The following is a 14457-nucleotide window of genomic DNA, read 5'->3' as shown; positions in this document are numbered from 1 at the left end:
CCTAGAAGTTTTTAAAACCTTGCAATCGGGTCCCTATTGCCATGGCCGGCGTGGGGAGCTCGGCTCCGGCCAAATTTCGGCGAGGGAGGGCCATGAGAGGAAGAGGAGGCTTGGGGAAAACGGTGAGGGGAGTCGTGTGCACCTTTTGGTGGCTTGGGTAGGGTGCGGGATGACCTGTGGTGGCGGCGCCACGGAGATAGGCGGGTCGCGGCGGCACCCTGCTATGGCGGCGGTGTTCCGGCGAGGGGTAGAGGGGGCAGCTGGGGTGAAAAGTTTCACTGGAAGGAGGTGAAGCTAGTGAGTTGCTCAATTTGGGTAGGGGTAGGGTGGAGGGCGTGTTCCCGCGGTGAGCTCAGAGCTCAGCTTCAATGGCGGTAGAGCGGCGATGGATATCGGGGTCAGGGTCGATTGGGCATATTTATAGGACGGGCTGGGAGAGGATGAGTGAGCAGAAGGGTAGATAGGCTTCGCCGAGGTTGGGGGCACGATTCTGCGGCGATGCTCGTGCTCCAGTGGGTAGTCCGGCGAGCTGGCGCGTGCGGCGGCGTGGCACATGCTCGAAGGGCCAGCAGGGGCAGCTGTGGTGGCGGCGGGAGCTTTAGGGCGACGCATGGAGTGGTGGTCCAAGGCGGCGCGGCCAACCTAGGGCGAGGAACTGGTGGCGGTGGTGAATCAATGGCGGACGACGGCGGCACTCTGTTTCCAACAGACCAAGGAAGAAGAAAGAGATTCCATCATGGGTGGTTTGGTACTTTCCAAAATTCCAGGGGTCTAACTGAAAAACAAAATTTCCCGTTGATCTAGGGCTCAAATGAAAAAGTGTTCAACATGAAAGTTGTGTAACTTTTTAAGATCTACAACTTTCCTATTGTGCAAATTTTTACTAGATCAAAGGATTTGAAATTATTTTGAAATCCGCCAAATCTATTAAAATGCAAAAGAACTCAACTTAAGTTTTAAAATTGCAAGGGTAGCCTTTTGCAAAACTATTTTGTAAAAAGGACTTTGTATTTTTTTCAAAATAATAAAAAATTTAAAACAACACAAAAATTTTATTTTTAACCCCTAAAACCTGGATTGTCATAGGCGCGCAATGGCATCCAGTTGTGAAACCTTCGTATGCCCATGAAGGGGTTCTTGTGCTGCAGCAAACATGTCATAGTACGCCTTCACGGTTGGCTCTGGCTCCTCCTCGCTACGTTCTCCCTCGAAGTGTGCTTCATGAAAATCATCTAACATATCTCCTACCCCGGCATCAGCATCATGATCTTCAATGCATTGCCTAACGACCTCGTCTCTCATACGATTGGCTTCACCATGGTAGGTCCACCGGGTATAGTCTCTCGTAAATCCATAATTGCAAAGATGTTGTGTCATGTCTTCCCATGTCTGTCGACGCATATTTCCACATTTGGTGCAGGGACACCAAGTGCATGAGCCTCCTTTAACCTTTGAAAATGCTCGATCCAAGAAAGCCTCGGTCTTCTGAATCCATTCCAAGGTCAAGTCCCCCCTTGTTTCCAACCGGAGTACATCCACGCACAATCATCCATACTCTATCATATCAACGAGTAATATAATATAAAAGACAATATTATATTCTACACGATGTCTAAACTTTCTACTAGGTTAAGATAGGTCTTAATCCCACCCGAAGATGCATAGCTGGAGTCGATTTCCATGGTCTACTCCGATCCGGGATAGAATTTCGGCAGTATTTCCCCGCTGTTCTCCAAATACACATCCCAGAAAGGAGATTGTGTATCCGGAGAACAATGGGGAAATGATGCTGATACTCTGTCTCGAATGGGTGTAGACCACGGAAACTAACCCCATCTATGCATCCTCGGGCTGTCCAAAAAATGTGGACAATCCGAAATAGATATGGTCATAAATATGCAAAGCTCTGCATATTTCCATCCGTATCTATTTCGAACGGGAGACGCCTAACTAGGTTACGTGATATACGAACATGCGGTACGAAAAGCGGAGTCTTGTATGCCTCACCTTGCTATACGACGGGAACTAGGTGGCGGAGGCCAACGACAGGAACTAGGTGGCGGTGCTCGGTTACTGCAAAAAAAAGAAATAACATTTGTCCAATTATAGTCAGCGACGTGTTACTTTTTGTCAACTCAACAAAAAAAACATTGAACTAGTGTTTTGCCTCAGATATATTTCGTTTCATTTGATCTTGAACTTGCAGCATAAGAAATCATCTCAACAAAACACTATTTCATGATAGACATGGAACCATGTGACACACCCAGCCCAACCATCATATCAACACAAATGAGAGTTGTTTTGGGCATGGATGTGTCACATGGTTTGATGACAATCATGAGAAGCATAACTACACGACACAATGAATACAACCACAAGCTCAAGATCATCATATGTTACCTAGAACAATTCTAGGTAAAAAATTATATCATCATTGGCAATGAGGTCATATAATCTACTACGAACAATAGAAGGAGCAAGGGCCTTTTGCACGTGCTCACCTAGGGCTCGACGGCGGGCGAGGCGGGGACGCGCATGTCGGTACAGATGGATTGTGTCGACGATGTCGTGCGGCTAAATGACTTGAGGATGGTGCAATAGCCTCTCCTGCAAAAGAAAAACAACATGTGTCAATAACCTAGGGCTCGACGGCGGGCGTGGCGAGCGCGGAGGTGTGGCGAGCCCGGGCGGCAGCGGCGAGCGCGCCGGCGTGGAGGTGTGGCGAACGCGGGCGGCAGCAGCGATCGTGGGTGTCAGTGGCGAGGGTGGCGAGGGAGCAAGTTACACTTACCAAGTTCACAGGGCTGGTGGCGTGGGCGTAGGTGTGGACGCCGGCGACGTGGGCGTGGCGCGCTGGGATGCCGGGGCAGGCCGGGAGTGGCGCAGAGGCGGGGTGGAGGGTCCCCGGCGCGGCCCGGGGCGAACGTGGCGAGCCCGGTGGTGTGGGCGTTGCGCGCCAGGACGCCGGGGCCGGCCGGGAGCGGCGCGGAGGCAGGATGGAGTGTCCCCGATGCGCGGGGTGGGGCAGGCGGGGCTGGTGCTGTCGGCCTGCTGAGGCCGCCGACGGGGCGGACGCGTCGACCGGGGCCGGGCTGGCACGGAGCGGAGAGGAGGCGCGGTGGAGGGGCCCAGCCGTGGGGGCCAAGCCGGGGCGTGGTGGACACGGCGACCGGGGTGGAGCGGGGTGGTGGGGAGGGCGCGGCGGTGGCAAGGAGCAGCGCCGGTGGAGAGAGACCGGGGTGGTGGAGACGGTGCGGTGGGAGAGCGGGGTAGCGGCGGGGAGGGCGCGGCGGGCAGCAGCAGCTGGGCAGACTGGGGATGGGGCGGCGGGAGGCGGTGGCAAGGGGTGGCGCCGGCAGCTGCGGAACGGGGTGGCGGCGGGTAGGGCGCAGAGGGGTGGCGAGGAGAGCAGCTAGCAGCGGGGTGGCGCCTGGTGAGCGGGGCGTGCCGGAACGGGTGGCCAAAACGGCTAAGTGGGGTGTTTCCCCTTTTGCCGTGTGAACCTTTGCCGTGTGCCCCGATCTAGCCCACGGCAAAGGGTAGGCCGGAGCCGGCGGCTTCGTGGGCAGGGCATGCCGGAGCGGGCGGCGGCGTGGGCTGGCCGGAGCGACCGAGCGGCGGCCTAGCACGGCGGCGGGCGGGTGCGGGCGGCGCACAGCAGCCGGGCACGGGCCCCTTTGCCGTGTCCCCCGATCCGGCCCACGGCAAAGGCTTTGCCGTGTGCCTTTGGCCTGGCACACGGCAAAGGGCCGGTTGGCTGTGTGTCTTGGCCAGTGCACACCGCAAATAAATTTAAATTTTTATTCCAATTTTTGAAACATTTTCTTTTCAATTTTTTTCTTCAAGCGCTTTGGTATTATATTTCATGTTTTACACTTTATCACATTTTCTCATTGCATTGCTAAAATGATTGAACAATTCATGTTCTATTTTGATATTGTTATTATTTCGTGTGTTTGAAACAAATGTTTGATTGCAAAAGAAAAATAATAAATATACGAGTTATCCGAAAATTAACCAAAATTTGGTATTAAAGAACCTAAGTTGTTTTTTGCAAACACAAAAAGTTTTAAAGTCAACCGCTAATTCGTTCTTAACGTTCTGTCCGAATGTAAACGATTCATTCTCAACTCTACAGGTCTTCTCTGGACATGTTTCGATTTGTAACATGCATACATAAAAACTTTTGCAAAATGTTCTCAAAACTTTACCACCATATCTCCATGCATGAAATCATGATACCATGACAAATTTCATGATTTTCTGAATTGGTTTGCTGTTAATAGAATTTTAAAACGATTTGTTAAAACAGTTCTGAGCATGGTTCGCGAGCAAGATGTTCGAAATCTACTTCTGTTCCGTGCTTACATAATCAAATTAAACTCCATAACATGAAGATCATTTTTCTATCTATTATACTCCACTATTCAAAACACTTCCAGTTCAACCCCAAAAATTCGATTAATGAAATTAAATGACTAAATATAGCCAAAACAACGAGAAATATATCAGATTTTACCAAGGAGTACAATACACTGTATATGCATAGAAGAAAAAACTTGGAGTGCTGTGTTAATTTTTTTTTTTTTGCACAATTTTGCCGTGTGCCAGTGTTTTGCCGTGTGCATTATAGCAGGCACACGGCAAACATGGACTCTTTGCCGTGTGCATTATAGCAGGCATACGACAAACATGGACTCTTAGCCGTGTGCTAAATGTTTGCCGTGTGCATTCTTTTGCAGCACACGGCAAATGCACAGGTTTGCCGTGTGTTTTTTTAGCCTGACACACAGCAAAGATAATTATTGATGTGTGCCCAACCTTTGCTGTGTGCTGTTTCTACTGGCACATGGCAAAAGGTAGGTTTGCCATGTGACCGTGGTTCAGCACACGGTAATTTGGGAGTTTCCGGTAGTGTTAATTTGTTTTTATTTAGGAGACAAAGTATCAACCAGTGGTATTAAAATTGCATCATTCTTTGACGTGACAAAATCTCAGTCAACAAAGTCGTTCTTGACATGACAGAATCTCAGTCAACGAAGTAGAAGTATTATATAGCAAAAAAAATAAATGTATACTAGGCATGCATGCATACTGGAATAATATTAAGGGATTGCCATATTTCTGGTGCCTGATTTTTTTTTAGATAAAAGTTTTACATAGTCGACTCGTACAATTTAAAGGACAATTATTATTCACGTGTGAGATATAAGCGAAGTGAATGAATAAGTACAAACACAATGTATGGCTGCATTATTAGTTGACCAATTGTTGATGAATGGAGTATGCATGCATGTCCAGCTGGTAGCGGCGGGCGGCGACGATGGGTTTCAACCCTCCGGTGCCGCAGCAGGACAGCGACTGGGAGATCCGGGCGGCCGTGCAGCTGAGCTTGGTCCTCCAGATGTTCCTCATCTTTGTAGGGCCCATGCGCAAGCGCTCCTCGTCTCCGGTACCCCGTTTCATCGTCTGGTCCTGCTACCTCCTCGCCGACTGGGTCGCCGACCTCGCCCTCGGCCTCCTCCTCAACAACATGGGCAACATCGGCGGCGGCGGCAACAACTCGTCCTCCAGCTTCAGCCTCAAGCGCGGCGGCGGCAGCGGCACCGCCGGCAACAACAACGCCAACAGCGGCGGCAGTAGCAGCCCCATCATCTTCGCGTTCTGGACGCCGTTCCTGCTGCTCCACCTCGGCGGGCCGGACACCATCACCGCCTACTCGCTGGAGGACAACGAGCTGTGGCTCCGCCACCTCATCGGCCTCCTCTTCGAGCTCTTCTCCGCCTGCGTCATCTTCTTCTGCTCCCTGCACGGCAACCCGCTGATCCACGCCACCGTGCTGGTGTTCGTGGTGGGCATCATCAAGTACGGGGAGCGCACGTACTCGCTCTACTCCAGCAGCGTGGACGGCTTCCGCAACAAGATCCTGGACCCGCCGGAGCCCGGGCCCAACTACGCCAAGCTCATGACGGAGTTCGACTCCAAGAAGAAGGCCGGCCTGGTGGTCGAGATCGACATAGCCAACGGTGAGGCCGAGCAGGCGCACGAGGAGATGGAGAAGCAAGAGACCAAACGGCTGGTGCTCGACAGCAAAAAGACCGTGGAGGCCCTGGCGCACAAAAAGGTCGGGTGGGTCCTCCGCTGCATCTGCTCCTGCTGCCTCGCCTCCGCGCTCGTCATCTTCTTCTTTCTCGACAAGCCCAGGCACCAGATCCTGCTCGTCGACGTCGGCATCACGTACGCGCTGCTGCTGGGTGGGCTGGCACTGGATGTGGTGGCGCTGCTCATGATCTTCTTCTCCAACCGAGCCAAGGTGTACCTAGAGGAGCGTGTCATCGCGGTTGGGGCTGCTGGGCTGGCTGGCGAAGCTGAGGCAGGCCACCAAGCGGTGGGAGACGCGGCGATGGTCGGGGAAGACCTCGCAGATGAACCTCATCACGCACTCCCTGGGCAAGCCTGCCCATGCCTGGTGCTGTCTCGGCCTCAACAGGGTTGCCGACTTCCTGGGCCTCGACGACATCATCTCATCGACGACTTCGTCTTCATACGCCGCGTCTGGCTCACCGCCGCTCGAACCCATCCCCTCCGCTTCCTTCATGTTCGCCTCCACCGCTCGCCCCCGCCGCCGACCCTGCCCACCGGTTCTCCACCACCACCCCACAACCCGCCTCCTCCGCCGGGCCGGCCGCCGCCCACGGCCATCCCTCTAAAGCTGCCGGCCATGGAAACTCCCCCAACACGAACCCCAAACCCTAACCCGAACCCTAAGGCCGCCGGCCTCCGCCGCCACCCCAGTCGGCAGCGACCCCGCCACCGACCGCCCCGCCCACAACCCGCCGGAGATGGAGTAGATGACCGGAGAAGGTGGAGAGTTACTTTTTTTTTTTGGATTTGTTACTTTTCTTCTTCTTTCCCTTTCTGGCTTCTTCATCTTGTAATTACCTCTTTTTTCCATATTTGGAGGGCTCTCGATTTAAGCCTAAATGGAGAGGGCTCTCCGTTTAGGATTCACCTTAATTTATCACACTCATTATTTGATTGTTTGTCGCTACTCATCGATAGCTAGGACCATATATAATAAAAATTCCGTTTTTATATGCATCATATTATGCTAAACTCATCACACAATTGGACGGCAATTCTTGCAGTTATTGCTACCCACATTGCTCCAACACAGCTGGAGCTATGTCCATGGGACATCCGGGGACCCGATGGCGCCTCAAATTCTTGCTGCATGTGTCTGGCGTGCTGACCGTACCGGCACCTCGGACGACAATACCGGGCACTTCAATTGGGTTCTGGCTCAGAATCTCTAGCAACGACGACATGGTGGTGTGGCAGAGAACACTGGCCATCCTGGTGAAGAAAGGTGATGGCCGACATGCATCGATGAACAGGGGTTTCGGCACGGCAGGGGCTCCTCCTCAGATCCGAGTCGTCCGACCAATGCGCGCGCGGTAGCAGTGGTGCGAACAGCGGAGGTGGAGTCAAAAAGCTCTCACGTGTCGGCCAAGTTGCTATGCGGTGTCTGGACTTGGCCGTTTTTTAATTTTGTTTTTTTCGTTTTTTATTTTACCCGTGCTTCTTTTTTTTTGTTTCGGACCTGTCACCCTTTTCCTTTTTTGGTTTCGTTTTTCCTATTGGTTAAATTTATTGTAGTAGTGATCTTATATGCATCTTTTTGTCTAAAATTTTACTTGACAATTTATCTCCTTTATAAAGATGAACCTGGCATCTTTGTGGAGTGTTGGACAGCCCGGCAATAGCCCTAGACAGACTAATAATGCCGCATCAGTACTCCACAAGTCCAATCAATGCAATAAGTTAGTCAAAGTCATGACTCTCTCTCTCTCTCTAACAAACCAAGAACAAGGAGGAAGAAAGAGAAGAATATCAAGGAGAGGGGAAACGTAGGAGGGGGAGGTCAAGAAGAGAAATAGGAAAAAGAAGGACCACCACAAGGTCATGCATGGGTTGGAGCTCCCCCAAATGCTCTCTCTATTCTCTAGCATTGGAGGAAGACAAGAGCAAGCTTCATCGACAACCCCTCTATGCCAACTTAGGGCCCTTGGTTGTGACTTAAGTGGTGAGTCTCAATCCCACCCCTATGTAAGCACAAACCTGGAATTTTATCCCCAAAAGTTTGAACCCTTGGTAGGTGTACACGACCCACAGTTATCGTCACCAAAGATGACCTTCGTATATACTCTCCACTACTAGAAAACAGACCTTCATACTCTCCACTACTAGAAAACAGGCCTTCAGCCCCGGTTGAGAAGGTCCATAGATACCGGTTTTGCAACCGGTGCCCCGAAACCGAGACTATTGGTGCCTTTGAGGCTACCACACTAACGCAAGCGAACAGCCTCTTTGGTACCGGTTGGTATTTCTAACCGGTACCAAAGAGTTTTCCCCATTTATTCCAAATCCATTTTTATTTGTTTCGTTTATTCTTTGAGAATTGCTATGCGTACCCGATCGAACTCTACAGTACTATACGTCAATTGATCGTGTTCGAGTTTAAGGAATATTCAAAATTAACTAAAATTTAAAGGTAAATATATAATTAAGTTAGTTAGCAATAACAATATATTTACAAATATACAAACAACACGACATCACGTTTAGAAATATTTACAAATATACAAGTCATGTTTATAGTGCAAATAATGGGCCCCTCACGACGTCGAAGCGGACACTCTATTGATATGACCGTCGTGGTAGAACTCGCCTCTAGGATCCAGGATCTCTCTCATAATGAATCTTGTGAGCTACTCGCACACGGCGTTAATCCGATCGACATCAAAAGCGATGTTGTAGATTTGCGACATCTATCATTTTGGCAAAGATTGATATATTAATTCATCACATTAGTGTAATTAGAAAAACGTAGTTGTGAACTGTTTGTACATACTCTTAGATCCTCCGTAGTATCCTTTCCGCATTGAACTAGACCATGTATGTAGTCGCATACGTAGTACCCACACCAATCAGTTCCTTGGTTTTGTCTTGCACACTGTAGGAGAAATAAATTAGTTATTCAATATTTGTGTACACCTATGCAAAACATACCGGAAAATCTATTCTAACATTCAATTCCGACTTCACTTGACCGGCTCATTTGTTCTTTTTTACAAACTGTTTACACACCCTTCGCAAAAAAATTAAGTTAGATGTTGAATAATTGATCGAAGAATGAAAAGAAATTGATTGTGCAAATTGTACTTACCTATTCAATGGGTCTAGGAAGTGTTGGATTGCGGCCTTTGGGCACCTCATGGAGTTGAACACTACAAGATTGCCGCTCTCCATGCAAAGTACGAGCAAAATCCATTGATTACTGCAAATATAGATACACAAGCATATATATATCCACTAGACTTATTATTTATTTAGGAATATAAAAGAGGTATGAGTCGACCAAGACTTACCCATAGTTGTTTTGAGCAAGGTGTTACCCTCAGGGAGTAGGTTTTTTATAAGTTTCAGCAACTCCTCGAATTCCTTGTCCGGCAAACCATTCGATGCCTTCTATTGCAACAATTCCAATGTGGCACCCAACTTTTTGTGGCCTTGTTTGCAATCTGGGTACAACAATATTCTATAGTCCTCCAACATACGCTTCAGATCTCCTGATTCCTTTTCTGTTTCACAAACTTCCTCCGCTTCTCGCAACATCTAACCATGTTCATCTTCTACAACGTATTCTTCAGCATCTTCTTCAGGCTCACCCATTGCAGTATCTTCAAAGAAGGCACTGTAATTGGCCGCAAAGTCAGAAATTCTGTCCTCTTCTTCTTCATTATTATCCAGCATAATCCCTCTTTCTCCATACTTGGTCCAAACATAGTAGTTGGGCATGAAACAAGTATTGAACAAGTGACTGTAGATGGTTCTTGATGATGAGTAATCCTTCTCATTCTTACAGAATTTGCATGGACAACGAACAAAACCGCCGTACTTGTGTTTCTCTGCCACTTCTATGAATTCATGCACGCCATCAATGAACTCCGCTGAACGCCGGTCGGCATTGTACATCCATTGCTGACTCATCTGGGTTCACAATTCATTTATATACACCATAGAGTGTCAAAATAATTCATTCATACTACACAATTTTAACTAAAATTAAGTACGCTACAAATCACTAACTTCTTATAATCGTGAATTTAATTATAGTAAAATAATAAATTAAATCTCTTGCTAACTACATCTACAAATTAGCACATGTATAAAACAATAATAAACTAACTAAAATGCTAACTGCATCTAAATAAATAATTATCTTATGGCTAATAATTTATATAACAATATCAATTAAATTAGGTGCTAACTACATCTAAAAATAATTATCACATGTATAACAATTAATATAATAACTATAAACTAAATCAAGTGCTAACTACATCTAAAAATAATTATCACATGTATAACAATTACTATAAACTAAATCTGGTGCTAACTACATCAAAAAATATTTATCACATTTATAAACTAAATCAAGTGCTAACCACATCTAAAAAATTAATTTGCTCAAGCATGGATAAAAAATACTAACCTTTTAAAAAAACTAGAAAAATTTCTCTCCCCTCCCCTCACTCGGCTGCCATGAACAGTGAGTTCACGGCAGCTTGGAGGGGGGAGGGGCTGAGGTATTTATAGGGGCGAGCCAAAGACACCGGTTGATGCCACTGACCCGGTGCTAAATATTGTGCATCGGCACCAGGTCATGGCACAAACCGGTGCCTTTGTCGCCGTAGCCATTTGGTACCGGTTTGTGGCATGACCCGGTGCCTAAGTTGTAGCATTGGAACCGGGTCATGCCACGACTTGGTACCCATTGCCTAGTGCTGAGCTCGACACAGGCCAGAGTACCGGTTGCTGTTGCAGCCGGTGCTGATGCCTCGCATCATTACCGGTTGCAACAGCAGCTGGTACTTTTGGACTGAATCTTTGGCCTGTTTTCTAGTAGTGCTTTCTTCACCTATATATACACCATATCTTAGATCTGATTCCTTTTCATCTCTCCATTTATTTAATCTCTTGTATATGATGCATGCGACTGGCAATTAGGGGTATTGGAGTCAGTGGTTTCTTGTATTACATCGTAGCATGTGATTTGTGTATGAGTGTTCTGGTTGGGATTTATTAGCTTTTACCGATGTTGCATCTGTAGGTTATATGTGATGTTGTAATAGCTTTTCAGATTTTGTAATAGGTTGTGTCACAATTGTTTGGGATGCTAGTTGCAGCCAGTGTTGCACTGCAGTAGGATTTCCTCGTGGGAAATGTTAGGGCCAATTTGGCAGAGCTCCTCCTACTTTAGATTCTCTATGGAAGCCAATTATCTATGAGAAGTGATTCTCTGAAATTGATTCCCTACAATTCTCTAGGATAAACTCTTTGCATACAATGACTCTGTGTGTGAAATTAATTAGAAGAACCTACTTTTTTCAGCTACCAGCTCTGTAGGTCATTTTAGAGAATCACTTCTCAGTAAAAGATAACTATTTGGCAGAGCTTCTCCTGAATTCAGTTTGGAGCTGCTTTGGGAGCTCTGCTAAATTGACCCGTAGTTGTTGAGGCCGTGGCATTTTTTTTTTCAATTTTAACAACTTAAATGTCGGGTGAAGCATTCACATATTCGTATTTCGTACTGCTCATGGTCTGATCCTCTGCCGATTAAGCTTCTTCTCATGGACTAGCAATCTAGCATTCCACATTCATTTTTTGTAAAATTGATGAGAAAATGTATAAGTTTACAAAAAACCGCAAACAACGTGTCATTTGCACAAAAAGCATGCAGACAGCCAAAACAGTTATACTGTAGGCTTGTAGATAGTTACATCGCAAACGGGAAGAAGATGCTGACACACACATATAGAGAGTGATCTCACAGCAATGCGCGCGGCCAATGCATTCATTCAGACTCAGCAGCACCTTCTTCTGCTTCTTCAGCCTGATGCATGTCCTTACTGCTCTCGGTGTGGGCGTGGCCACCTGCTGCTTCAGGTTTAACTTCTGCTGCAGCTTCTTTCGTTGCACTAGTATCATCCGGCAAATCCAGCAAGGGATCCAGGACGGCGAAGCCCTTGGCCGCCTCGATGATGGCCACCGGCAGGCCGAGGCACTTGTCCACGATCTCCTTCTTCATCTCCTCCAGCTGCTTGAGGAGCAGGTCCTCCTCCACCTTGCCGCCCTCCTTCTTGCGCTGGTCGTACTCCCTCCTGAAGAGCTTCCAGGCATCCTCCCCTTCCAGCTTGGGCGGGCGGACCACGCGGCCCGTGCGCGCCATGGTCTTGGCGTCGTCCTCCTTGCGGCAGGTGACGAGCACGGCGCCCCTGTGCTCCCCCTTGGGCAGGCCGTAGGCGAGGCGGTCCCCCCACTCGCAATCCAACGGCGGCTGCAGCGTCAGGTTGCTGTACCAGCAACCGTCGTCGTCGTCGTCGCGGCGGTATGCCCGGATGTCGTCGAACACGATCATGTACGACGTCTTGGACAGCGTCATGTTGAGGATGTAGAGCAGCACCCCTGAGCATGCGTGCGTGCGTCGCGTTATTATTCCATATTTCCGTTGCCGTCAATTGCCATCATTTGCAAGATCGATACACCTACCGATTTTGGATTTCTCGACGGCACGGCTGTTGTCGATCTTCTCCTTGAGCAGGTTCTCGAAGATGCGATCCTCCTCCTCCTTTGCCTGCCTGTTGGCATCTTCGGCCTCGGTGACGACGTTCCCCTCCTTCGTCGCATCGTCGGACGTCGCCTTCTTCCGGAGTGCAGCAGTGGCTTCCGGCTTCTCCATGATCTTTTTTTTCTCGGCGTCCTTGGCGTTTGAGACGACCTTGGAGTTGTCGACGATGTCCTCGACCTTGGCGGTGTCGAGGCCGAGGTTGTCGAGCATCCGGTAGAGGAGGTTGAAGCGGTCCTCCGAGTCCGGCTCCGGCGGGCCGACGCACACCCACAGGCGGAGCGCGAAGTAGTCCTTGGCCTTGTCGTGAACGAACACCTTCTGCGCCAGCGCCGTCTTGCCGCTGCCGTGGATGCCCGCGATGCCCGCCGCCCGGAACATCCGCTCCGAGCCGTCGGGGGCCACGAGGGCGTCGATCACCTCGCCGGCATCCTTGTCCCACCCGTAGATCCTCTCCTCGTCCACGTAGCTGGTCGTCCACTCGTAGTACTGCTCCGGCTCCAGCACGTTCTGGGTCAGCCGGAGCAGCAGCTTCAGTGACACGCCATCCTTATTGCCTTCCTTTTCTTCCCCCTGCTGCTGCTGCTGCTTCTTGCTTAGCTGCGACGCCCGGGGCTTGCAGGGGATGCAGCCGGTCATGGCCGCCGACCCCGGCTTGCTGTCGTCGGGCTCGGCACCACCACCGGCAGAGCCCTCTGCGGCGTCCTGCTGCCCAAGCGGCCGCTTGCTGCGTTGCTCCAATGCAGCCCTGATGAGGGGCAGCAGGTTGCTCAGCTCCTTCCTCTTGCTCCCGGCCCGGGGAAGGAGCTTGTCGTCGTCTACCTTCTTGCCATCGTCTTGCGGTGGCGGCAGTGCGATCTTGTCCCTGATCTCTTTGAGGACCGTGAAGATTGCAGCCAGGTCCTCCCTCTCACTCTCAGCCAGAGGACTGTCGGCCAGGGCGTCGAACTCCTTGCACAGATCCTCCACTTGGGGTCGCAGTTTCTCCAGCTCGTAGCTCTCTTCTCCACTCTCAGTCTGCTGCTTCGCCATGTTTGTTTTCTTCAGTGTATAGATGGAGATGGATGTCACTGACTTTGCCCATGCTTGGTTTATATAACAGTACCAATACTCGTCATCAGATGCTTGCTCACTTGATGAGCAAAGCAGAGATGCCCTATGGTCCTCTTCCCCTCCCCAGGGCTTCTTTAGCTTTAACCTTGGACAAGATACAAAAAAGACCTTGCATTGCAGCAACCTGCTTGTTTCTGCAGACAAGGCGACTTCTGCAGAACTGAAGCCGGCCATTGTGGCTGCTTCTGCTCACACAGCAACTTTGAACAAATCTGTGTACCTACCAAAGAGTGGCACCCAAGTAAGGAACCAGCATTTGATCTCACCTTGATGGGTCTTTATCTAGCCTTCGGCCTGTTTTGATGGATGTCTCAACAAGCGATCCGTTTATATTAATAAAAAAAAGGATCATGACAGACTAAATGTACCAGGCTGGATGATCACATGGTTCCTGACCAGCAAACCAAAAAGGAAAAAAAACATAATAGAATCAATTCATCCATTTGCTTTCTCAAAACATTCTTCTGTAACACTCTAGTTCTTTTTCTTATTCCTTTGATTGAATACAAGCAGTAGGAAGCAGGTGAATTTTCTTTCTATATATACATAAAGATTACAATGCTGCAGGTGCGGTCAGTAAAGCAGGGACACCGACAAGGGCAGATAACCCAGGTCCACCTAAGTGGCTAGATGTGGGATCAGATCATCAG

General features: G+C 49.2%; 2 protein-coding genes across 2 annotated transcripts; one reads left to right on the top strand and one right to left on the bottom strand.

Annotated features, from left to right (window-relative positions):
• Positions 1-2861: 2861 nt before the first annotated feature.
• LOC120640029 (protein FAM98B-like) lies at positions 2862-3419 on the top strand. Its single transcript, XM_039915930.1, has one exon. The coding sequence runs from the start codon at positions 2862-2864 to the stop codon at positions 3417-3419; it is 558 nt and encodes a 185-aa protein (XP_039771864.1).
• An 8294-nt stretch (positions 3420-11713) lies between these two features.
• LOC120640584 lies at positions 11714-13754 on the bottom strand. The gene is made up of 2 exons (XM_039916459.1): positions 12619-13754; positions 11714-12534 (listed from the first exon to the last, which is right to left on the bottom strand). The coding sequence occupies exons 1-2, from the start codon at positions 13724-13726 to the stop codon at positions 11924-11926; spliced, it is 1719 nt and encodes a 572-aa protein (XP_039772393.1). The 5' UTR covers positions 13727-13754; the 3' UTR covers positions 11714-11923.
• Between the last annotated feature and the right edge of the window lie 703 nt (positions 13755-14457).

The sequence above is a fragment of the Panicum virgatum genome, chromosome 7K (assembly GCF_016808335.1).
Source record: "Panicum virgatum strain AP13 chromosome 7K, P.virgatum_v5, whole genome shotgun sequence".
NCBI lineage: Eukaryota > Viridiplantae > Streptophyta > Magnoliopsida > Poales > Poaceae > Panicum > Panicum virgatum.
This window is presented reverse-complemented; position numbering and strand designations above follow the sequence as displayed.